General features: G+C 42.5%; 1 protein-coding gene across 2 annotated transcripts in view; it reads right to left on the bottom strand.

The window, feature by feature from the left end:
* ddx4 (DEAD (Asp-Glu-Ala-Asp) box polypeptide 4) overlaps positions 1-26,056 on the bottom strand; it is an 85,230-nt gene extending 59,174 nt beyond the window's left edge. The window contains exons 1-3 of one of the 2 annotated variants that reach the window (XM_063042939.1): positions 25,973-26,056; positions 14,266-14,371; positions 14,125-14,176 (exon numbers count right to left, since the gene is read on the bottom strand). In XM_063042939.1, the coding sequence (XP_062899009.1) occupies positions 14,125-14,176; positions 14,266-14,334 (121 nt within the window). In that variant the 5' untranslated portion in view covers positions 14,335-14,371; positions 25,973-26,056. Of the gene's footprint in view, positions 1-14,124; positions 14,177-14,265; positions 14,372-25,171; positions 25,242-25,972 lie in introns of those variants that run through there. The other variant, XM_063042940.1, reaches the window with a different exon arrangement.
* Positions 26,057-26,860: the final 804 nt, after the last annotated feature.

Below are 26,860 nucleotides of genomic sequence, written 5' to 3'. Positions count from 1 at the left end.
AATTTGTAGGCCACATCCTTACTACTGTTTGGGGTTCTGTGTACAACTCCCACAGACTCAGTGACAGAGACTCACCCACTGACACTTGCCTTCGTTAGGTCATTTCCACCCCTCGCACACCCTGACAGTATCTAAACTGATACACCTGTTGTTGAGAGGGGATGGCCACAGGGTAATGTGCACTGGCTCCTTAACCCTTTTTCCTTTACTGTCACCCAGTTTCTTGTATCCTGCACCTTGGGTGTAACTACCTCTCTCTGTGTCTTATCTATCACTCTTTCAGCCTCCCAATTGATCATCCAATTCCAACTCCTTAGCACAGTTTGTTAGAAGCTGCAGTTGGATGCACTTCTTACTGTTGTAGTCGTGAAGGACTACCTTCCCACATCCCGCAAGAGGAGCATTCCACCATCCTGCCCATCATCCCTGTCCTAGCTGAGCAGATATAAAGAGAAGAAAAAAAATAAAAACTGAACCTTGATCTTTTCTTTCCTTTGATTTCTGACTAAAGCCCCTCTTAGCAGAAGCCTCTAAGAGCTAAAGCCTTAAGATCACCACTTGGACTGTAAACTCAGATAATGGCCGCTGCACTTGTCTCGCCTTCCTTTAATTTGCTCTTGCTAATTAATCCCAAACGCTGATTGGTTGCTGGTCAAAGCTCTTTAAGTCGCTGGAATGACCCGCTGCTGCCTTTTATCCTCCGACAGTGGACCTGATTGAAACCCCTCCTCCCAAAAACAAGGAAAGATTGAGTAGATTAGGACTGCATTCTTTAGAATGTAGAAGATTGAAAAGATTTGCTAGAGGTATACAAAATTATGAGGGATATAGATAGGGTACACGCAAGCAGGGTTTTTCCCAACTGAGGTGGGACTACAAACACAGGTCATGGGTTAAGGGTGAAAGGTGAGAAGTTTAAGGGAAACACCTTCACTCAGAGGACCAGTGGTCACTCCCCACTCAAGGACTGAGTTCAAGCTCTTGCTCTTCTCAATGCTGATGGAGGATGTTTTCAAAACTCTGAGACACGTGATTATTGGTGTGGACTGGAGTTTATATTGGTCTCCTTCAGTTTGTGTTTTCTTTTGCTGCCGATAAGTTTCTCTTTTTGAGTGAGGGTTTGTAAGTTGTTTTATTTTTCCTTCGTGTGGGAGGGGGAATCAATGCTTTTTTTTCCCCAATGACTTTCATGGTTTTTCTGTACTTCTTAGCTATCTGGAGAAGACAAGTCTCAGAGATGTATTATGCATAAAAGAACCTTTAAGTTTGTGGAATCAGCTGCCAGTACAAGTGGTGCATACAAGCTCAATTTCACCGTTTAAGAGAAGCTTGGAAAGAGTTATAGATAGCAAGTTCACAGACTCAAAGATCGGTAGCAGTGTTGACTGTAATTGTCTATACAGAATATACGTTGGAACCCTAGAACATACCAAGGAACATAGGTGTATACAGCCAACAATCCCAAAAGTAACAAGAAAATTAAACCAGAAAATGGGATACTCAAGATCTATGTCCCTACTAACAAAGAAATTGCATTACAACTTTATAGCCCATTCATTAAGCCAGAACAGAGAAAAAAAAAATAATTGCATGGAAAGCACAGGAGAGAATCACCAAGACATTATCTGGGATGGATCTTAGCTTATTAAGTTTCTTATGTAGCTAAGTTTTTCTTGGAGCAGAGACTCAATTACAACATACAAAAACATTTTGAACACGAGTAGGATGTTTACAGTAGTGGGACAGTCTAGAACCAGAGAGCATTTATTATTTGAAGGCATATGGTAATGAGCAGAATCTTTTCTTCCCTTTGACAATAGAAATGTGTATACAAGGCTAAGACTCAATGATCAGGGCTGCCCAATTGCACATTTCACTTAACCTGCCCCTTCTATAGAAGCACTGAGGAAAATATGCCAAAGGGGCAAGTTTGAATTGATAGTCCACTTACTAGATATTGAGAGGGGACTTTAAAAAAAAAAGATTTACCAGACTGGAAGAGCCTTTACAAATTAGAATCCAATAACTGGTTTGGTGCTTCACATAGTTTCATAAGTTTTCTTTTATGTTTCTGGTACAAGTTGCTCAGCTACCTTAGAAATGCTAGTTGGAAATGGCCACATCTTTTGTGGACCTGGTTTCACATAAATGTCAAGCCAGAAAGGAGAGAAGATAATCTTCCCTAACACACACGGGGGGGGGGGCAGGCAAAAGCGCGAAAATGATCTAGATTCCTATTCACTTTTGTTAATATTAGTTTGACCTTTTTTTTTAATAGAACTTAAAATTACAGTAACAGTGGGCCTGGATGGTTATTTCTAAATTAGCAACCATCCCACAACACATTTTCCTTCTCCAAAAAAAAACTTCAGGTCAACCTCTACTGAAGCTATCAACTGACAATTAAGACCATCAATTGATCTGCATTTGTCAATGACTGTTATAACGATAGCCAAGGTGATGGAAAGACATCCCCAATAACAAAGTTAACCACAAGTTGCAGATTAGTAAAATCACTAGTTCAATACCAATCCCCACAGTCAATTTACTTATGCTGCCCAATTCTGTTTTTTTGTGGGAGATAAGTTTTAACTAGATTGGCTTACTACACAAATTACTATACAAAAAGGAAATTTATTTTATCTAAGAAATACCTCTAAATATTAACTCTTCACATGAGAATTTTTGTCAGTAATTATATAGTAAAAAGGGGCCTCTAGTGGCAAATAATTAGCATTGCAATTCAGCACATGGCTGATTCCAGCAAAATATGAAAAGAAGTCAACCAAGCACTGACAAGAGATGCCCACATAACCCATTATGGGACAAGTGGATTAGGCAGCAACCAATCTAGTGCTGATCTTCATCAACCTGACCCCGATCATCAACATCAGAAACTCAGCAAAAAGCTTGTGTTAAAGCTTCCAAAGACTCAAAGAAGCTCTTAGAGTTCAGAGTTCAAAGTAAATTATTAAAGTACGTCACCAAAAGCTACCCTGAGATTCACTTTATTGGGGGCATTTACAGTAAATACACAAAAACAATGAAAAGACAGAAAACCAATGTGCAAAAACCAAAGAAAAAAGTAATAATTAATGTTATTAAGTGAACTGTAGAGTCTTTAAAAGTGAGCTCATAGGTTGTGGAAGTAGTTCAGTGTTGGGGTGAATCAGTTAACCCCTCTTGTTCAAGAGCCTGATGGTTGAGGGGTAATAACTGTTCCTAAAGCTGGTGGTGTGGGACACACGTTCCTGTACCTTCTTCCTGGTGGCAGAAGCACTCATTAATGTACTCAATTGTGGGTAGGGCTTTACCCTTGATGGCGTGGACTGCATCCACTACTTTTTGAAGTCTTTTCCATTGAAAGGAATCTCTGCTCCCATGCCAGGCCATGACTTAACCAGTCAATATACTCTGCACCACACATCTATAGAAGTTTGCTGAAGTACTGCATATAGACAACCTGTCAACTTCCAGCCAACAGTAGAGACTGCCTTCCTCTTATAGACTGCCTGGCACAGGCACAGGCACAGGAGGAGCACCCCTTTGGAATGAAGAGCAGGAACTTCATTAGCCAGAGGATGGCGATTCTGTGCAATACATTGCTACAGACAAGGCCAAAACATTAGGTACATTTTAAGTAGAGGTTGGTAGGTTTGCAATTAGTAAGGGCATCAAAGGTTACAGGGAGAAGGTAGGGGAATGGAGTTGAGAGGGAAAATAATAAATCAGCCATGACTGAATGGCTGAGCAGAATTGGTGGGCTGAATAGCTTAATTCTGCTCCTTACATCTGATGGTCTAAAATTAGATGGAATAGATAGTAAGAAATTAACCCTTACGGCAAATGTCTTTAAAACCAAAGAGCAAAGAACTAAGGGATAGAATACTTAATGAATTTGAAGAAAAATTTCTTCCATCTAGTACAACAGTACCCAACCACAGGGCCGCAAGGAAACGATACAAGTCAGCTGCACCTTTCCTCATTCCCTGTCACGCACTGTTGAAGTTGAACATAGGGTTGCCAACCGTCCCGTATTTGCCGGGACATCCCGTATATTGGGCTAAATCAGTTTGTCCCATACGGGACCACCCTTGTCCCGTATTTCCCCCACTAAGATAGAGCGTTCCTATGAAACCTTTCTTGCCGGAATGTTGTAAAGCGAAGAAGCAATTACCATTTATTTATATGGGAAAAATTTGTGAACGTTCACAGACCCAAAAATAACCTACCAAGTCATGCCAAATAACACACAAAACCTAAAATACCAGTAACATATAGTAAAAGCAGGAATGATATGATGAATACACAGCCTATATAAAGTAGAAATACTTTTCCACAATAATTACCTGCACTGTTCTCCGTAGCAAAAATCTCACGCAAGCACTCTCGGCAAAAACACGGTGCAAGCACTCTCCCGTAACCTTTAAGCTATGAAGCTGCCAAATCATACCAAATAACACCTACAAATATACAGCCTATATAAAGTAGAAATAATGTATGTACAGCGTAGTATCACTTACAGGAATTGGGACAGCGCTGAGCACACTGATGATTGTGTGTTAGGCTGAGTCAGAGCTTGGGGTGGTGCAGTGGCCCCCACCCTCCACCCAGCGAACCGATACGCAAAGCATGCAGCGGTCCAGCGGTGCCCGGGACGCACCCAACACATCTTTAAGAGAAAAGCTGAAATAAACAAGCTAATTAATTAGGTACCGCCCGGCACGTAAATATCGGCCCAGATCAGAGGCAACGCTGCGTGGCACCTAATTAATTAGCTTGTTTATTTCGGCTTTTTTTCTTAAAGATGTACTGGGTGCCTCCTGGCTACCGCTGCATTCTCCGCGGATCGGTATCTGTCCGCGGCCCGGGGTGGTGGGACACTGGGGTATCATCTCGTCATCTGTTTCCACGAGGGTAGGCAGGTCATCTTCTCTATGTCTGCCTGCCTGAATGTCGGAGGTTGAGGTTCGTCGTCTGCTGTGGAAGGCTTGTTTGACTGCTTAGCCTTGTACATTTTTAGATCATACAGTTGTTTGTAAGCACTCAAACCATCCTGCAAATATGCCCTAAACCGACGTACCCTTTCAAAATTAAAGTCATACTTTATCATTGCAGCGAAAATCTCACGCAGTTGCTTCACGTTCAGTTCCTGGACAACTTCACTTTCGGTCCGTTCGCTACTGCATACAGTTTTGATTGTTATCCTTTCCTCTTCCAATTGCATCAGCTCTTCATCTATCAGTTCTTGGTCATGGGATGCCAAAACCTCTTCAACATCATCTTCGTCAGCTTCCACAAGCCACACTCACTTTGTCCTTGCTTCGTTCATCACGATCGAAACGCTTAATTATGTCTAGTTTTATGCTAAGTGTAACACCCTTACGAGCTCTTTCAGGCTTTTCCAATACCTTAGAACTCATCTCGCAAACGGCTGTTCACAGGCATGTGTTAAAGCAATGCCGGCTGGAACTCCGTTCCGAATCTGGGGGAGAATGGCTGCTTTTTATCGCGCGCTGCTTTTTTTCCCATAAGTAAAAACACCTTCCGTTAGCAAAAACAGGTAACTAATGTAGGTCTTTCGTAGCAGTGAGGTTTCATAAAGCAAACTTTCGAAAAGCGGGGGACACCTGTTTTCATACAAGATTGAAATATCAGGTACTTGTCTAAATGAAGCACCATGGGGTTGAAGGCCACAAGCTAAATACCAGGAAGCGCAGACAAGTTCCAGGTTGAAGCCCTTTCATCCAGGGTGGAGAAGGAATTCTAGATCTGTCCTCCTTAACTTGCTCAACTCTCATGGCTTCAGTTTTTGCTCCCCAAATTCAATGAAAGATGCTGATCCAAGCTTTGCTTTCTTTTTATATATATATATATATATAAATAAATAAAAACAAACAATTTATCCTCACAGGAACTCTAACCTCATCATTAGATGTTCCCTTTGTCCCATCCATTCCCTCTCTCACTCCATGCAGCTTGATATCATTTTTCTTTCATAGCTCTGATGAAGGGTCTCAGCTGTTAATCTATCAGATCCTGTTTTTCATTCCAGAGGCTGCCTAACATGCCGCGTGTTTCCACAGCATTCATTTTCCCCCCCCAAATTCCCAGTTTTTTTAAGCTTTCATTTTGGACAGAAAATTACTGAATGGCTAGCACAGCCACAGCAAACTGAAGTTTAAGGGAGATGGAGAGGAAGATTTATTTATTTATTTTTAATAATTACTCAGACTGGTGAGTGCCTGGAATGCACTGTCAGGGTCATGATAGAGACTGATACATAAAGACATTTAAGAGACACTTAAATAGACATGTGACTGGAATACAAGTAGTTATGGGTGTAAGGGAAGGACAGAAGGAAGGAATGTGCAACCTCCATTTCCAGAAAAGTTGGGACATTTTCCAAAATGCAATAAAAACAAGTATCTGTGATATGTTAATTCACGTGAACCTTCATTTAACCGACAAAAGTACAAAGAAAAGATTTTCAATAGTTTTACTGACCAACTTAATTGTATTTTGTAAACATACACAAATTTAGAATTTGACGGCTACAACACACTCAACAAAAGTTGTTTACCATTGTGTTACATCACTTTTCCTTTTAATAACACTTTTTAATCATTTTGGAACTGAGGATACTAACTGTAGTAGATTTGCAATTGGAAATTTTGTCCATTCTTACTTGATATAAGACTTCTGCTGCTTAACAGTCCGTGGTCTCCATTGTCTGATTCTCCTCTTCATGATGTACCATACATTTTCAATAGGAGATAGATCTGGACTGGCAGCAGGCCAGTCTAGCACACGCACTCTGTGTCTACAAAGCTATGCTGTTGTAGCCCGTGCAGAATGTGGTCTGGCATTGTCCTGCTTAAATAAGCATGGACATCCCAGGAAAAGACGTCACCTTGATGGCAACATATGTCTCTCTAAAATCCTAATATACACCTCAGAGTCAATGGTACCTTCACATACATGCAACTCACCCATGCCGTGGGCATTGATGCACCCCCATACCATCACAGATGCTGGCTTTTGCACCTTTCGCTGGTAACAAGCTGGATGGTCGTTTTCATCTTTGGCATGGAGAACTCGACGCCTGTTTTTTTTCCGAAAACTAGCTGAAATGTGGACTCATCTGACCACAGCACACGGTTCTACAGTCTTTCAGTCCCTCTGAGATGAGTTCGAGCCCAGAGAACTCGCCGGCGTTTCTGCATAGAGTTGATGTATGGCTTCCTCCTTGTGTAATACAGTTTCAAGCTGCATTTCTGGATGCAGCGACGGACTGCGTTGAGTGACAGTGGTTTTCTGAAGTACTCCCGAGCCCAGGTGGCTATAATTGTCACAGTAGCATGATGGTTTCTTAGGCAGTGCCGCCTGAGGGCTCAAAGATCATGCGCATTCAACAGTGGTTTCCGACCTTGCCCTTTACGCACTGAGATGTCTCTGAATTCTGAATCTTTTCACAATATTATGTACTGTAGATGTTGAAAGACCTAATTTCTCTGCAATCTTGCGTTGAGAAATGTTCCTTTTGAACTGACTAACAATTCTCTCACAAATTTTGGCACAAAGGGGTGAGCCACGACCCATCCTTGCTTGCAAAGACTGAGCCTTTGATGGACGCTACTTTTATACCCAGTCATGATACCTCACCTGCTACCAATTAGCCTGCTTAATGTGGAGTCTTCCAAACCAGTGTTACTTGGATATTCTGTGCACTTTTCAATCTTATTTTAACTGTCCCAACTTTCGTTGAGTGTGTTGCAGCCATCAAATTCTAAATTTGTGTATGTTTACAAAATACAATTAAGTTCATCAGTAAAACTATTGAAAATCTTTTCTTTGTACTTTTGTCAGTTAAATAAAGGTTCGCGGGAATTAACATACCACAGATTTTTGTTTTTATTGCATTTTGAAAAACATCCCAACTTTTCTGGAAATGGGGTTTGTACACTGATCAGAATATATTTATATAGGTCAGCACAAATAAAGGGTAAAAATGCCAATACACTGTGTGGTACTGTGTGCAACGAGACCTGGGTGTCATTATACACCAGTCATTGAAAGTGGGCATGCAGGTACAGCAGGCGGTGAAAAAGGCGAATGGTATGCTGGCATTTATAGCGAGAGGATTCGAGTACAGGAGCAGGGAGGTACTACTGCAGTTGTACAAGGCCTTGGTGAGACCACACCTGGAGTATTGTGTGCAGTTTTGGTCCCCTAATCTGAGGAAAGACATCTTTGCCATAGAGGGAGTACAAAGAAGGTTCACCAGATTGATTCCTGGGATGGCAGGACTTTCATATGAAGAAAGACTGGATGAACTGGGCTTGTACTCGTTGGAATTTAGAAGATTGAGGGGGGATCTGATTGAAACGTATAAGATCCTAAAGGGATTGGACAGGCTAGATGCAGGAAGATTGTTCCCGATGTTGGGGAAGTCCAGAACGAGGGGTCACAGTTTGAGGATAGAGGGGAAGCCTTTTAGGACCGAGATTAGGAAAAACTTCTTCACACAGAGAGTGGTGAATCTGCGGAATTCTCTGCCACAGCAAACTGTTGAGGCCAGTTCATTGGCTATGTTTAAGAGGGAGTTAGATATGGCCCTTGTGGCTACAGGGGTCAGGGGGTATGGAGGGAAGGCTGAGGCGGGGTTCTGAGTTGGATGATAAGCCATGATCATAATAAATGGCGGTGCATGCTCGAAGGGCCGAATGGCCTACTCCTGCACCTATTTTCTATGTTTCTATGTTTCTATGTACTGTTCTGTATTTACATTCTAACACCAGCTACCTTTAGCATCACAAAACTTAACTACTTTCCCAAGTCAGTTAAAGTCGAACAAATTTTCCAGTCCCAATGCAAATTCTTACAAACCATCTCATCACACTGCCATTTTAGAGCGTCTGTCCTTTATATCCAGTCTGGCTTCTGCAACACAATCAATTTCCCATTTAAGTCAACAATATGCATTTACCAGCAAGACACCCTTATTTGTTCAAGGGCAATTAATACAGTTGAGGACAGATCATTCTTAACATTAAAGTTCTTGTGCTCTGCTTCCCTTTTCTAACAGCACATTGCATACAGACTATTTTGTAAATAGCCTTTTTGACAAAACCTCAGATTCTTCTTCATAGGACAGACTGATCATGTACTCTATTTGTTATTTTGTTTTAATTGCAAGCAGATCTTGTAGTTTTAAGCACACATGCAGGAATTAAAAGAAAGGATTTTACTGTTATTCTGAATTTAGTATGTTTTGCAACTAATTGGAAACAATTTTAGCTGACAGAAAATGGGACAGAAAAAGACTCAATGCAACACAAGTTAATTTGTAGAAGAATGTGTATATGACAAATTAAACAGCATTGAAACAGGCTCCATGACCCAACTTGCCCACCAGGACAAATCATGGGATTAAGAGTTACTCATGAGGAAAAGGTGCTTCAAATTGGCCAAGACTCAATGTAGTTAAAGAATAAGTGGCCACTTTATAGCAATGCGCATTTCTGAGGGGATTAAATGTGCAGTTGCTAAATGGACTGCTCTTTGTGGAAGAGTCTTCAATTACAAAGACAATGGGGATTTATGATGAGCAATTTGTCTGTGTTGCAGGTTTTTGGAAAGTGCTCTGAGCATACAAAGGAAGTAGAATTATTTGAAGCCCAGACAGAAAAATCTTTGGAATAAAAGGGATTAACTGTTTACCTGTGGAAAACATAAAGGACTAAAGAATACAGCAGGTACATATATGGGCAGAGAAATGGCAGATGAAGTTTATCTGGGCAAGTGTGAGATGTTGTACTTAAGGAAGTCAAATGAAAGGAGATAGCATACAGAAAGTATAGTTAACACTAGACCCCTTAATAGCATTGAGGTGCAGAGGAATTTTGGCATCCAGATTCACAGTTCACTTATAGTGGTTATGCTAGTGGATCAAGTGGTAAATGTGCTGTATAGAAAACTCACCTTCATTGGTAGGGGTGTTGAGTACAAGAGCAAGTCAGTCATGTTGTAGCTATATAAAACAGTTCTGATCACCCCATCTTGAAGAGGTGTGGATATAGTGGAAAAAGACTATGAAACATAAAAGGATGTGGCTCTCATTGGAGGGTATGAACTAAAGGAAACATTGGACAAGCTTGGGTTGTTCTCCCTAGAGTGGAAGCTCAGGGAAGGTATCACTTTATGACACTCAATCTTTTCACTAGGGAAAAAACATCATACCAGGGCAAATAATTTTAAGCTTGGGGGTGAAGTTTAAAGACAATATGAGCAAGTTTTTTTTTCCCATTAAATCTCAGATCAGGTGGTGTCCAGAGCAGGGGTAGTAGTGGAATCAGGCAGATTGGAGAAGTTAAGAAGCTTACAGACAAAACAGATTAACATGAAGGGAATGCTGGCATAAGTATGATACATAGAAGGCATTTAGTGTAATTTGGCATCAAAAATCAGTACAACATCATGAGCCAAATGGCCACCCTACAGCTCTGCCATTCAAGGTGGCAATCTCTTCTTGAATGGCAGTCGACAGGTCGTCAATTTGGCCCAGACATATATTTCTTTGCATGGTTATCTATGTATTACCCAACTGAATTACAACTGGGCAACAAAAAGCCCAAATCCCCAAGTAGCATAAATAAGACAGCATTAGGTTAGATTAGATTCAACTTTATTGTCATTGTGCCGAGTACAGATACAAAGCCAATGAAATGCAGTGAGCACCTAACCAGAAATGCAAAGAAAAGTGTTATTTACAAAATAACTGCAAATAAAAAGTGCTACAGCACACAAATACAAAAGTACTGAGACAGTACAATACAGATGCAATACTGCTTAGCGCTACGGTGTGAGGTTCAGCAGGGTCACAGCCTCAGGGAAGAAGCTCTTCCTGTGTTTGCTGGTGCAGGAGCGGAGGCTCCTATAGCACCTACCGGATGGGAGGAGAGTAAAAAGTCCATGGTTAGGGTGAGATGCATCTTTGATAATGCTTTTCGCCCTGCCCAGGCAGCGTTTATGGTAGATGTTCTCAATGGTGGGCAATTGGGTGCCGATAATCCGCTGGGCAGTTTCCACCACACACTGGAGTGCTTTGCAATCCGATACAGGACAATTGCCATTCCACACTGAGATGCAGTTGGTGAGCATGTTCTCAATGGTACAGTGGTAAAAGTCCGTCGGTATCCTGGGACAGAGGTGAGCTTTCTTGATGCTCCACAGGAAATAAAGGCGCTGTTGCGCCTTTTTTTAAATCAGGATGGAGTTCAGGGACCAGGTGAGATCCTCGGAAATGTGGACACCAAGGAATTTGAAGCTTGATACATGCTCTACTACAGCTTCGTTGACGTAGATGGGGACGTGAGTGTGGCTCCTAGCATGCCTGAAAGTGGAAACTGGGAGGAAAAAAAGCTACAAAACACAAGGAGCTGGAGGTAAAGCATGTCAAACAGATTTTAAGCGAACCAAACAAAACTCTCCATTCAAGTTTGCCTCATCTTTTCCTTTAACACTGAGAGCAAAAGGCAAGTTACCAAATGATTTTAGTATACATCTTTACAAGCTACTTCTATAAGACCGAGGTCTGTCCAGTCTGTTCTGATGTCATGGGCCCAACACATTGATGCAATTACAAAGGCATGCCAGCAGTTCTACTTTGTTCCAAGTTTGAGGAGACTTGACATTGCACCAAACGTTCCAAATTTCGATTGACGTATGGTGGAGAGAATTCTAGCTGGTTACATCACAGGCTGGAATGGAACCCCCAGTGCACACTCACAGGATTGTCGATTCAGTCGGTGCCATCATGGGCATCATGCTCCCCACCATCAATGACACACTCAAGAAGCAGTGCCTCAAGGAGGTGGCATCCATCACTACGGGCCCTCACCGACAAGATCATACCCTTTTCTAATACTACCACCAGGGAGGAAGACAAACCTGAAGCCTCAACTATTCAGAAACAGTATCTTACGCTCCACCATCACACTTCTGAATGGTTCACAAACACATGAACACTCCTTCATTATTCCTTTTTTGCACCATTTTATAATTGAAAGCAAATTTATGTTTGTACTGTCATGTTGCCACAAATCTCACATCACGTAAAACAGTGATAACAAAACCAGACAACAGGAATTCTGCAGATGCTGGAAATTCAAACAACACACATCAAAGTTGCTGGTAAACACAGCAGGCCAGGCAGCATCTCTAGGAAGAGGTAAAGTCCATGTTTCAGGCAGAGACCCTTCATCAGGACTAACTGAAGGAAGAGTTAGTAAGAGATTTGAAAGTGGGAGGGGGAGGGGGAGGGGGAGATCCAAAATGATAGGAGAAGACAGGAGGGGGAGGGATGGAGCTAAGAGCTGGACAGGTGATTAGCGAAGGGGATATGAGAGGATCATGGGACAGGAGGCCCAGGGAGAAAGATGCAGGGGGGGGGACCCAGAGGATGGGCAAGGGGTATAGTCAGAGGGACAGTGGGAGAAAAAGGAGAGTAAGAGAAAGAATGTGTGTATATAAATAACAGATGGGGTACAAGGGGGAGTTGGGGCATTAGCAGAAGTTAGAGAAGTCAATGTTGCCTTTTGTTGGCTTTGTGGAACAATCTATGTTCCGTACCCATTCTGGCATCTGTCCCCCACTTTTCCTCGCTACATCGACGACTGCATTGGCACTGCTTCCTGCACGCATGCTGAGCTCGTTGACTTCATTAACTTTGCCTCCAACTTTCACCCTACCCTCAAGTTTACCTGGTCCATTTCCAACACCTCCCTCCCCTTTCTAGATCTTTGTGTCTCTATCTCTGGAGACAACTTATCCACTGATGTCTATTATAAGCCTACTGACTCTCACAGCTATCTGGACTATTCCTCTTCTCACCGTCTCTTGCAAAAACGCCATCCCCTTCTCGCAATTCCTCCGTCTCCGCCGCATCTGCTCTCAGGATGAGGCTTTTCATTCCAGGACGAGGGAGATGTCCTCCTTTTTTAAAGAAAGGGGCTTCCCTTCCTCCACCATCAACTCTGCTCTCAAACACATCTCCCCCATTTCACGCACATCTGCTCTCACTCCATCCTCCCGCCACCCCACTAGGAATAGGGTTCCCCTGGTCCTCACCTCACACCCCACCAGCCTCTGGGTCCAACATATTATTCTCCGTAACTTCTGCCACCTCCAACGGAATCCCACCACTAAACACATCTTTCCCTCCCCCCTCTCTGCTTCCTGCAGGGATCGCTCCCTCCACGACTCCCTTGTCTATTCGTACCCCGCCCCCCATCCCTCCCCACTGATCTCCCTCCTGGCACTTACCCTTGTAAGCGGAACAAGTGCTACACATGCCCTTACACTTCCTCCCTTACCTTTCAGGGCCCTAGACAGTCCTTCCAGGTGAGGTGACACTTCACCTGTGAGTCGGCTGGGGTGATATACTGCATCCGGTGCTCCCGATGTGGCCTTCTATATATTGGCGAGACCCAACACAGACTGGGAGACCGCTTTGCTGAACACCTAGGCTCTGTCCGCCAGAGAAAGCAGGATCTCCCAGTAGCCACACATTTTAATTCCACATCCCATTCCCATTCTGACATGTCTATCCATGGTCTCCTCTACTGTAAAGATGAAGCCACACTCAGGTTGGAGGAACAACACCTTATATTCCCTCTGGGTAGCCTCCAACCTGATGGCATGAACATTGACTTCTCTAACTTCCGCTGCCCCACCTCCCCCTCGTACCCCATCCGTTATTTATTTTTATACACACATTCTTTCTCTCACTCTCCTTTTTCTCCCACTGTCCCTTTTACTATACCCCTTGCCCATCCTCTGGGTTCCCCCCTCCTTGTCTTTCTCCCTGGGCCTCCTGTCCCATGATCCTCTCATATCCCCTTTGCCAATCACCTGTCCAGCTCTTGGCTCCATCCCTCCCCCTCTCAAATCTCTTACAAACTCTTCCTTCAGTTAGTCCTGACGAAGGGTCTCGGCCTGAAACATCGACAGTACCTCTTCCTAGAGATGCTGACTGGCCTGCTGCGTTTACCAGCAACTTTGATAACAAAACCAGATTCCGATTCAGAAAATTCTCAAATTTTGTTACATATAGGTTTTTACCTTTCAAATCTGAAGAGTGATTTCCATTGATGTCATCATTCATTAGCCTTGCCTAAATTTAAAAACAAAGATCTGTCAAACATCTGAGAAATTTCAAACTAAGAAATCAGTAAAGATGTTTCAAAGCAACAAGATGCCTACCATATCATCAAAAGATGGGATATAGGCAATAGGCTCCATTTCAAATTCAGGATCCCAAACTTCTGCCATGTGGAAAAATCTAGTTAAGCAATGGCTACACTCCTACCTTTAAAATAAGCAAATATACACATTAATAATGTTTATACAATCGTACAATCTATCGTGCAATTACAGTTAACTACTCCAGTTACAAGGATAAAATTGAAGCTATTTCATCTTATACTTTTATACTGAAGAATCAGACTCACGTTTAAGGAGATTTGGTATGTCTAAGATCCTTACAAACTCCAATAAATGCATATTGGAAAGCATCTCAGTTCAGAACAGAGCCTCCAAAGCACAGAATGCAAGCAGCTGCAGGAGTTACGGAATCATGGGCACAACCCCCCCCCCCCCCGGACATCTTCAAGAGATGGAGCTCAAGGACCCTGACCACCTGGGACATGCCCCCCTCTTCCCGTAACTAACACTTAAGGTGATGGTACAGCAGCCTGAAGACCCACATACAATTCAGCTTCCACCCCTCCAGGTTTCCTAACAGTGCACAAACACTACCTCCTTGTTCTTTACTGCAATTTGATCAGGATGATCGATGCAGACTGCAATGCTTTGGTGAAGAATGGCCTGTGGCCCATATTGACAAGCCGCATGGCGCTGGACTGAGCTAGACTAAATACTACTGATTTGATCATCTGTGCTCTTGGCACTTTTGCCATCTGTGCTATTTTTTTTCCTCCCCACGCATTCAGTGTTTGATGTTTTCTTCAACAGGTTCCATAGTGTTTCCCTGTTTCGTGGCTGCCTGCCCGGGGACGAACCTCAGAACTGTATTTAATACTCGTACAAATGTACGATGAATCTTTGTTTCTGCATTTATTCTAATTTATAACTCCCCCTCCCCACTGTACTACAGACAAAACAAATTTCATGGCATCCAAGTCAATGATAATCAACCAACAAATCCATGTCTGCCTTTTCCTCCCCAGCCTATCTACTTATTTCCACTGTAAGAAACCAAGGACTTGGAATGCCAAGACCCCTCTAATCAATGCTCCCAAGAATCCTATCATTTGCTATACATTTTGTCGTTTATATTTGGATTCAACTGCCATCTCCAACCACATTTGCAACTGGCCTGTATCCTCTGGCAACCTTTCTCACTCACTCTGCACAACTAACATCTGTGCTATCTGCAAACTTAATACCCCTGTCGCTAGCCTCAATTTTCACCAGCCAACCCAGTTTTACTTCTAGTCTACCAAATCGCCATGGACCCAGAGACCTTTGCCAATGTAGGGAAGATCCACTGCCCTAGCATCAATCATATTCAAAAACTCAAAAGGTAGGAAGACATGACCTGCCCTACATAAACTCATCATCTCTAGTAAATCCATACGCTTCCAAGTGTAAGTAAACCCTTGCAAGACATGTCAACCACACAAGCTAAACATGAACCTTCTAGAAAATAGACAACTTTGAGGGATTGAGTTGTATAGCAAAGGATTGTAGCCATGCAAGTATTGTAATAAGCCAAGTGCTTGATAGGAAATGACCGGAGCCAACCTAACTGTTGGGTCGTGGTAACGTTAATAAAGTATCTTGTCCCGAGTGCAAATGGTCAACTCTCAAAGTTCACGTGCCGGCAAGGATTTATAGACATCAAGTGTAGATCACTTTTTGGGCCTGAAGCTAAAAGTGTAAAGTTTGAGTGAATCATTAAATCTTTATGCTAGTCATGCACTAGTGCTGTACAAAATTTTTTAGACTCTTGCTTGGCTGAGAAACATCATTAGATTCACTGTTCACCAACATTACCTTGACAGCACTGTTTTTGGGCTTCTCTTCTAATCTACCAGAGATGTCTGAACTAAAGACCCGCAGAATATGTCCAATACAGTGGATTCTGGTTAAATAGGTCTCCAGTTAAATCAGAACAGCCACTTATTTAGGAACATACACAAAATGCTGGAGGAACTCAGCAGGCCAGCTAGCATCTATGGAAAAAAGTACAGTCAACGTTTCAGGTTGAGACCCTTCAGCAGGACTTAGTTGGGATAAATCTTACAGGAAAAAAAACACTAATCAAAAAAAAAGCCTGGATGCCCTTGTTTATTTTGAACACTATGCCACTTAATTGGGGAAGGGCAGTGTTGCCAACGTTTCTAATCAGCATCAGATGCATGCACTTGCGCAGGGGTCCCCAACCTTTTTTGCACGGCAGACCAGTTTCATACTGAGAATATTCTTGCGGACCGGCCGACCCGGGGGGGGGGGTAGGGTAGGGTTGCCAACGGACAAGAGTAGCAGTCAAATACGTTGTTTACCCCGAGACACTACAATGACCATGGAGCCTTGCGCAGGTACCAGTGCACATGCATAATTTGCACATGCATGTACATGCCGATTTTTTTCTACACATCATTTCTGGCGATTGTGGGGGGCGGGGGGGTGTTAATCACGACCAGAATATAGGTGATAAGTGGCTAATACACAATTTTTCAATTTCGTTTCTAGAAGGGTTTATCTAACTCATTTAATATTAAACACACAGCACATATTTTCCTCGCATGAATATAGTGGTAAGTCAATTATCAGGGAGCTTGAAGTAAGTGTTAAACGAACTTCCAGTAGTAGTGGTAGAGGCGGGTTCGATATTATCATTTAAAGAAAAATTGGATAGGTATATGGACAGGAAAGGAAAGGAGGGTTATGGGGCTGAGTGCAGGTCAGTGGGACTAGGTGAGAGTAGCGTTAGGCACGGAATAGAAGGGCAGAGATGGCCTGTTTCCGTGCTGTAATTGTTATATGGTTATATAAGTCAATAGCATCATAACATTTTAAGTAACATTTGGATATTAAACACACAGCCGTCATTTGCAAGCTCGGGGGTTGATCTTCTTCCCGTGCTGACATGGATAATGCGCGGCTAATGACCTCGCATGCGTAATGGCTCAACAGTGGGCATGACAAGGACTGAGGAAAGGTGCAGCTCACTCCTATTGCGAAATCATATCGTTTCCTCACGGCCCAGTAGCGCATGTTTTGCGGCCCGGTACCAGTCTGCGGCCCGGTGGTTGGGGACCACTGCACTTGCATTCAAAGAGCAGTGATTTTTGTCACTGGCAGTTGGTGAGATAAGCAGCGAGACAATTCCGAACTGGAGACGCAAACACGAGGAAATCTGCAGATGCTGGAAATTCAAGAGAAAGAGAGAGACACACACACACACACTGAACGTAAACACACACACACACACACACACCTGCTGAACGTAGCAGGCCAGGCAGCATCTATAGGAAGAGGTACAGTCGACGTAACGAGCCGGGGTCTGTTGTCAGAACTGTTTTTGCTCACTGCTGTTTCAAGCATTCAGGCTTAGACATGCAAATGAAACAATTTCAACAGTTCAGAACTATGAAGAATTCAGAAACCAAAAATCATCTTTAATGTGACAATGAAAAACAATTCACAATTGTTAATAGCATATGAAAGCAATCTATTTATCTGCGCTGATTTTGTTCATTATCAGTCAATCAAAAGATGTACACTGGATAAATTCCTCTGTCAATAACAATTAGGAACTAACCAATAAGATTTTGTAGCAGTGTATTGTTGATAAGTGTTCGAATTTGTTATGTCATTTAAATATGTAGGTTAGTTTAACAGTAGTTTGTCTTTTTTACTATACGTTAACTATTTACATGAAACTTCAGTTAACTGGCATATATGCTTAATTGGGTCAAAATGTGCCAGTCCCAATTGAATGCAATCCAATGTACTTTGAAATCATCACTAAACATTCCCACAATATGAAATCCTTCATTCTAGCAGATCCAACCTGCTAAGCAAAGTACATGTGCCTGCTTGGTCATCCAATTAAAATTTACAGCACTTCACTTGACCTTGGTAGGGAAAATGCAAGGAGACAGTACACTTAAGGGCAATAGCCAGGTGACTGACCTTTCAGTGGGTGAGCAGTTAGGGAACAGTGACCACAATTCCCTAACTTTAAGGATAGGTATGGTCCTTGTGGGAGTTTGAAATTGGAGAAGGGCAAATCACAGGGGCATTAGACAGGAACTAAGTTAATTGGGAACACCTTTTCTCTGGCAAGTCCATATCAGACACGTGGAAGGTGTTTGAAAGATCACAGAGTACGGTTCCTGTTAGAAGGATGGACAGGGATGGAAAGCCAAGAGAACCTTGGATGTCCAGAGAGGTGATAAATTTAGTCAAGAAAAAGGAAAAATATGTAAAGCATCAGAAGTTAGGATCGCATGAAGATTATAAAGAAGCCAGAAAAGAACTCAAGGGAACTAGGAAAGCCATGAAAAGTCCTTGGCAAGTAGGATTAAGGCGAATCCCAAGGCATTCTATACATACATCAAGAGAGAAGATAACAAGAGAGGGGAGGACCACAAGGATTGAGGGGAGGGGGGTACATTTGCATGGATCCAGAGAATGAGGGTCAGGTACTTAATGAGTAACACACCTCAAAGTTGGTGGTAAACGCAGCAGGCCAGGCAGCATCTATTGGAAGAGTTTCAGTCGACGTTTCAGGCCAAGACCCTTCGTCAGGACTAACTGTTGGAGGAACAACATCTTATATTCCATCTGGGTAGCCTCCAACCTGATGGCATGAACATTGACTTCTCTAACTTCCGCTAGTGCCTTACCCCCCCCAGTACCCCATCCGTTATTTATTTTTATACACACATTCTTTCTCTCACTCTCCTTTTTCTCCCTCTGTCCCTCTGACTATACCCCTTACCCATCCTCTGTTCCCCCCCCCCATCTTTCTCCCCAGATCTCCTGTCCCATGATCTTCTCATAACCCCTCTGCCAATCACTTGGCTCCATCCCTCCCCCTCCTGTCTTCTCCTATCATTTTGGATCTTCTCCTCCCCCTCTCACTTTCAAATCTCTTACCAACTCGTCCTTCAGTTAGTCCTGACGAAGGGTCTCGGCCTGAAACGTCAACTGAAAATCTTCCAATAGATGCTGCCTGGCCTGTTGCGTTTACCAGCAACTTTGGTGTGTGTGTGACTCATTAAGTACCTGACTCTCATTCTCTGGATCCATGCAAATGTACCCCCCTCCCCTCAATCCTTGTGGTCCTCCATGAATTCCTGTTGTTACATTTACTTAATGAGTACTTTGCTTCAGTATTTACCAAGGAAAAGCATATTGAATACCAGCAGACAAGTGCTGAGTGTATAAATATGTTAAGGCATTTAGAGATCAAGGAGAAGGAAGTGTTGGGTCTCCTAATGAGTATTAGGGTGGTCAAGTCCCCAGGGCCTGATGGGATTTACACCAGGTTATTGAAGGAGGCAAGAGACAAGATTGCTGGGCCCTTGACCAGTACCTTCCACAGGCAAGGGCCGGAGGACAGGCAAGTGGCTGACATTGTGCAAGAGGGGAACAAGGGAAAATCCTGGAAACTCTAGACCGGTCAATCTCACATCAGGCACAGGGAAATGTGCTGAAGAACATTATTAGCGATACATAGGAGCATTTGGAAACCCGTGGCCTAATTAGGGAGAGCCAGGGCAGGTTGTGTCTTACCAACCAGACTGAGTTTTTGACAAGGTGATGAGGGCAGTCAATATTATCTACATGGAATTTAGTAAGGGATCTGACAAAGTCCCTCATGGGAGGCTAATCCACAAGATTAAGATACATTGCGTCTGCGACAAACTGGCTGTTTCGTTTGAGGACTGGCTAGTGCATAGACGACTATTAGAGTGAGTTTTTGGGTAGATGATTCATTTACACTTAAATGGCTTGGCCATCAGTCTCCTGTTTGAAAAAGTACTGTGGATTGAGATCATCTGTAACAATGCATTTCCTAAAAGCTGTGAATACCAGATGCTGTTGACGCCTCTGGGATGAAGTTTACAGGTAGTTTCAAAGACAGCATTATCTATACTTCATAGATATGAATTGTCTTCTATGTTAGCACATAAAATGCCAAATAAATATATTGTGGATTTAACTTGCATTCCTAAAGGCTGTGGATACCAATCCAGGCATGTTGGTGTCAGAAAGAAAAAGTGAAGTTAGGAGGTGTGATGTTTTGTATGTGGCTTCAAAAGGAAGCATTATCTATGCATTAGCTATAACTTTTTAAGTAGCGATTGCTTTTGTGTTTAGCATATAAATATCGAGCCCACATTGGGCTAGCAGACCTTTCTACCGAAAGCGTCTCCGTCCGTATGATGCCTGCTGTACCTTGTTGTATCGAATAAAGAAGCTGCTTTGTACCTACCTGTGACTGTCTCTCCAGTGATTTCATCCACGCTACGACAAAGACAAAGGGTAGTGTTTGAAGGGACTTATTAGAGCTGGAGTTCTGTAATTAATGGTGTTCCGCAGGGATCTGTGTTGAGATCGCTGCTGTTTGTGATGTGTATAAATGACCTGGATGAAAAGGTTAGTAAATCTGCAAATGACACCAAAATTGATTGAGCTGTGGATAGTGTAAAAGACTGGCAAAGAATACAGTGCAATATAGATCATTTGAGGATATGGGCAGAGTAACGGCAGCTGGAATTTAACCCAGATAAATGTGAGGAGTTGCACCTTGGTAGGGCAAGTGCAATACGACAGTACACTTAAGGGCAAGATCCTTGAGTGTTGCTGAGCAGAGTTCTTGGGATGCAAGTTCATAGTTCCTTGGAAGTGGCTACATAGATGATCAGGGTGGTTAAGGCGGCTTATAGAACGTTTGCTTTTATCAGTCAAGGCATTGAGTTCAAAATCAACTTATCAATGCTGCAACTTTACAGAACTCTGGTTAGGCCACACCAGTATTGCATACAGTTCTGGTTGCACGAGCACCCCCCCCCCCGCCCCCCCGGCAAACAGGAAAGATGTTGAGGGTTTGGAAAAGGTACAGAAGAGGTTTACCAGGATGCTGAAGGTTTAGAGGGCAAGTTATATCATGAGAGGTTGGATAAACTTTGGTTGTTTTCTCTAGAACTGAGGGAAGATCTGATAGAGGTTTATAAGATTTGAGACGCATAAATAGACAGGGAATATCTTTTTCCCAGGGTAGAAGCATCTAGCAGCAGGGGACAGGCACTGTAGTTGAGAGGGTAGGTTCAAAGGGGATACAAGGGGTTTTTTTTGGAAAAAACTTGAGTGGCGGATCCTGGAATGCGCTGCCTGGTATGCCGGTAGAGGCAAACACGTTAAGAGGCTTTTAAGAGCCATTTAGATAGGCACATGAATGTGTGCGCCAACCATATAACCTACTCTAGAAGCTGCTTAGAATTTCCCTACTGCATAGCCCTTTATTTTTCTAAGCTCCATGTACTTACCCAAGAGTCTCTTAAGACCCTATTGTACCCGCCTCTACCACCTTCACTGGCAGTACATTCCACACACCCAGCACTGTGTGAAATACCTTCCTGACATCTCCCTTGTACCTATTTCCAAGCACCTTATAACTATGTCCCCCTCCCATGTTCGCCATCTTAGCCCTGGGAAAAAGCCTCTGGCTATCCACATGATCAATGCCTCTCATCCTCCAAAGAGAAAAGGCCAAGTTCACTCAACCTATTCTCATAAGGCATGTGCTCCAATCCAGGCAACATCTTCTCCACTGCACTCTCTATATAAAGTATCATCTTTCCTGGTGAGGTGACCAGAACTGAACACAGTACTCCAAGTGGGGTCTGACTAAGGTCTTGTATAGCTGTAACATTACCTCCTGGCTCTTGAACTGAATCCCATGGTTGATGAATAACAACACACTATATGCCTTCCTTACAACACCGCAGCAGCTTTGAGTATCCTATGGACATGAACCCCAAAATCTCTCTCATCCTCCACAGTGCCAAGAGTCTTACCATTTATATTATATTCTGTCTTCAAATTGGACCTACTAAAATGAACCACTTCACATCTCCATCTGCTGCTTCTCTGCCTAGTTCTGCATCTTACCAATGTCCCACTGTAACCACTGACAGCCATCCAGACTATCCACAACACCCCCAACTTTTGTGTCATCAGCAAACTTACTAACCCATCCTTCTACTTCTTCACCCAGGTCATTTATATGAAAAAAAACAAAAAGGGGTCTCAGAACACATCCCTGCAGAACGCCAGTGGTCACCGTCCTCCATGCAGTTCAGAAAATTCAATTTTAACATCACTCCTACATTTTGAATGCATGTCCCTTTACCCTAATAAGCAACTTTAGGATAAAGTGCAAGACTCTTCTTTGTTCAAACTTCAGTGATTTCAGACCAACAACCTGCCTGTGGCCAATTATAGACCACATGGCTCTGCAACCAGAAATGAACTTGACACCTAGACCACTTTGTGGTGAAGTTTGGTTTGGACTTGGTCCAATCCACTAACTGAGCTAGGAACAGCACTTGTGCCAGTGCCGTTCTTGTAGTGCTCTACATGGCTTGCCACGTTTATCAAAACTATTCCAACAACATTGCAGATGCTGATATCCGAAGCAACACAAATTGCTGGAGAGCCCAAAGTCAGGGTCTTGACGTGAAAATTTGATCCAAAATAATTCCTTGGACCCCCTCCCCCCCCCCATGCTGCCCCACTCACCGAGTAACTCCAGCAGGTTGATGGGAGTAGGCAGCTTAAATGGTCCAATGTGGACTAGATGAGCCAAAGGGCCTGGTTCTGTGTGTACTTTTCCATGGCTCAATGGATGAAAAGGTTAACACATGAGAAGCATTTCATGGCACTGGGCCTCCATCGCTAAATTAAGATGCAAGGAGGACATTACTGAAACCTACACAGAGTGAAAGAGGAGGGTGTTTACAATAATGGGAAAGTCTAGGACCAGAGGGCATAGCCTCAATAGTTCTGGTTAGCCTGTTAAGAGGAATGAGTGTCAATCTGCAGAAGGTACACAGCAAAAAAATCAAATCCCTTTAGCACAGAGATTGGGTGGGGGGGGGGAATTTCTTTAGCCAGAGGGTGGCTAATCTGTGAAATTTATTGCCACAGCAGCTGTGGAGGCCAAGTCATTGAATAAATTTGAAGCAGAGTTTGATAGTATGGTAATAATATTATATCAGAAGGTCTTGTTGACAGTGAAGCAAGACCAAAGAAATGATTGACTTCAGGAGAAAGAAACCTAGTATTGTAGCCTCCCGAAGAAGCTACACTAAAGATCAAAATAACAACTTCGCAGGTCAAGCAACACCCACAAGTTTAACATTTCAAATCGAATACTCCATCAGAACAATTTCAGCTGCCACTGCAACTATTTTTGATGTTTCACAACATAGTGCTGTGAAATGCCATTTACTCAAAAAAAAGCCAAAGAGAGAAGCTATTAACACCTTTGTGTTGCTCAAAGGTTGCTCACCTTTGTCAGGACTAACAAAGTCCTGACGAAGGGTCTCGAACTGAAACGTCGACTGTACCTCTTCCTAGAGATGCTGCCTGGCCTGCTGCATTCACCAGCAACTTTGACATTTACATCCCATCTGCTTTATCTTTAATTTGAATTATAACATCAAATTGCTGCATGCGACACCAAGTTCTTCCACTGTTTTGAAATTTCTTATCTTAGACCCAAATGCCATACTCCACATTTTGAGATTGAGAGCCTAGTTTTAGCATCCCAGACAAGGAAAATGATTATTTCTGGATCTATCTACCTGTCAAACCCAGTGAATCAGAATATTACTAATTATTTTGCATTCCAAATTTGACATTTCAAAACTGTCAGCCTAGTATCTCATAATTTATCAAATCACTCCTCTTTCTTCACAGAAAGTAATCTAGAGAATCTTTCAGTAATTTAAATTTCTAGAAGGGAAACCAGAATTGTACACAACATTCTCGGAGTCCTATATAATTGTGGTAACTGATTCCCAATACTATCTATCAAAGCAATAATTCAGTGGCATCAAGAAACTAATAAAACTGATGTCAATAGAAAGCAGGAACAGAAGTCAAATTACTCCACCAGAGCTCTTCATCTGTCAAACTAACAAATGTCCCATGTTAGAAGCAGAGTTATTTCCTGATTATTGCAGTATTTGACACTAATCACAGCCCTTCACTGAAAAGTGACTCCAGCCTAATACAAGACATAACCAACTTGGGTTGATAAATTAAGTAGCACCTATCCCATCCGGGTGTCAAACAATGGAGCAGCAAAAAAAGGGCACAGGGAGCTTGCAGTAAGCAACTCCACTAAGCTTTTTGCTCAACTAAAGGCTAACCATTTGCCTCAAGAGTGTAGCTTCAACAAATCTCGGAAAAGTTTGACAGCACATACTTAATATTCCTGCAAAATATGCCGTGTGTAGGAATTCTAAAGAAGCAACAGAGTAATTCACAAGACAATTGGAAATGTCACTTTCCAATTTGTATATCCTAATGCGATTCCTTAACCGTGTATGAGACGCCATGCCAGTTCCAAACTAAATGACGCAACTGTGGAAATATCAGCAGAGATTTTAAAAAACACAACTATTTGGTTCCGAGTTTACAATGCAGCCCCAATAAGCAATCACACCACAATCTCCAAATGAATATAGGAAAGGCTTTAAATGATGTTGTTAAAAAATTGCCCATATCCGTCATAAAGCACGTGACTTCTTATCATACCCCGTTCCAACAAAAATATTTTATATTATTTTTCATTTAAAAAGGACAAAAATGTTTTTCCTTCCGGACAACTTCCGAAATATTTTGCATCCATGCCCATTTCTAGCACTTAAAATACTTTGTGTTGGGTGAACCCTCAAGGCCATTCACCAACCGATGCTTCGAGGCTTTTCATTGAACACGGAACCACTCCTAACATAGCAACCTAGACTCTTGCCCACGAACCAGTGAGTGTTCTTCGAGTTTGTCGTTCGTAACCGAGACGACAAAAAAAAACACATTTACACGAGAGTTTACTTACTAAAACGTCTGCCTCCTACCACCACCCCAAGACCTCTTTGGCGCCTTTTCTAGACTCACGTGGCCATCAATCGGGTACATGTGACGCGAGCTCGCGCTCCTCAGACCCCCCCCCCAACACCCACCCCACCCCCACGTCCCGGCGAATGGCGCGACCCTATTGTGACGTCAATTGCTGTGGAATCACCGATGAGACACATGATCCGGGGTCACCGGCAACCAATGTAACAACTCGAGGTGTCAATGCAACCCAACTTGCACCTGAACTCCCTCACAGTCATGTAGCAGATTTCAAAATTTTCCTCCTTTCGTTTTATTTTTCAAAGAATTGGGAGGAGGTGGGGAAAGAGATTGTAAAGCACGAAAACGGATGAAAGATGCATCGACATTTTAACTCAATAATATATTCCAGTTAGTATTCTTTCCCCTTCTCACGAACACTTAAATCGACATTAATGTCGAAGTTCCGTGAATATAAACATGAAATTAGTTTGAAACTTCGTGCATACCCCTAAGCGAAGAAAGTTTCAGATACAAAACACCATGAATTGAAAACGCTCACGGTATCATAAGTTTAAACGAAGTCCAGTTAAAGATTCTACGCCACCGTGTCAACTTTTGAGTTGAAAAATCAGCAATGTACTCCGAGCGGTAGCATTAAGGTTCATAAATTGACACGCTGATTGAGGAACAAATGATCCAAAAAAGAAATGTCAGCTACAGCAACACAGAAAACAAATAAGATTTTTTTTTCGCCATCAATTATTCATTTACACAATGATTCAAGTCTACGACCTCTTACCTGCGATTCTTTAACCCGGGCAGCACAACTTGAAACCACAGTCTTCTCCTATAAATACCCAGTCAAAACAGCCGCTATCTCAACATTCTCACCTCAAGAACAGGCTGAAAACAAACCACGCATTTCCGTTGGGTCCTAAACTCCGCGGACGCTCCAGGCAAGGCATGAGTACTTCACCTGGGTATTTGCCTGAAAGAATAAGTTCATTCTTTGCCAGCTAATCACCCCATTTAATTGAATGTTTAATTCGGGTCATGGTACATGCACATTATTAACACTAGATGGCTCCCTAATGGATTCTGACAATTATTGAAGCCAAGAGTGTCTGTTTTTTATTTTCTCAAAATATGTATTTCAGGTGCTGGGGAATTAAAAGCAACTAGTTATGAATATACTAATTTCAATACTAATTACTCAAATAAACTTCTCTATTACAAATCCATAACACTATTTTTGATTTTAAAAAGTAACAGATTAACAATAACACCTCTCACAACTTCATGTTATCCCAAGGTGAAAAATTATAACTAAGAACTACTGTACAGAATTCGCTATGTGAAGGGCTTAAGTGCTCCAGATTCCAGCATTTGCAATCTCTTGTATCCTAAGTACTTTGTGTTTGCCTTTGACCATGCTGGAAGATAAAATAACCAGCAGGGGACATCCTTGCAAGTTATCATTCTCCAATAATGGTTAAACTGAAAGAAAGGCAATTATATATAACTAGAGGAAAATATGTAAAGGGATCAGAGACTATAATGTTGTTGACTGGGATATTGTCAATATCCACATATTGACTGGGACTCCCATACTGTAAAAGTACTAGATGGGATAGAGTTTGTCAAATGTGTTCAGGAAAGTTCCCTTCATTAGTATGTAAGAGTCCCA

This window comes from Mobula hypostoma, chromosome 3, assembly GCF_963921235.1.
Source record: "Mobula hypostoma chromosome 3, sMobHyp1.1, whole genome shotgun sequence".
NCBI classification, from domain to species: Eukaryota; Metazoa; Chordata; class Chondrichthyes; order Myliobatiformes; family Myliobatidae; genus Mobula; species Mobula hypostoma.
Note: the sequence above shows the minus strand (reverse complement) of the source record. Positions and strands in the feature narration are given on the sequence as shown.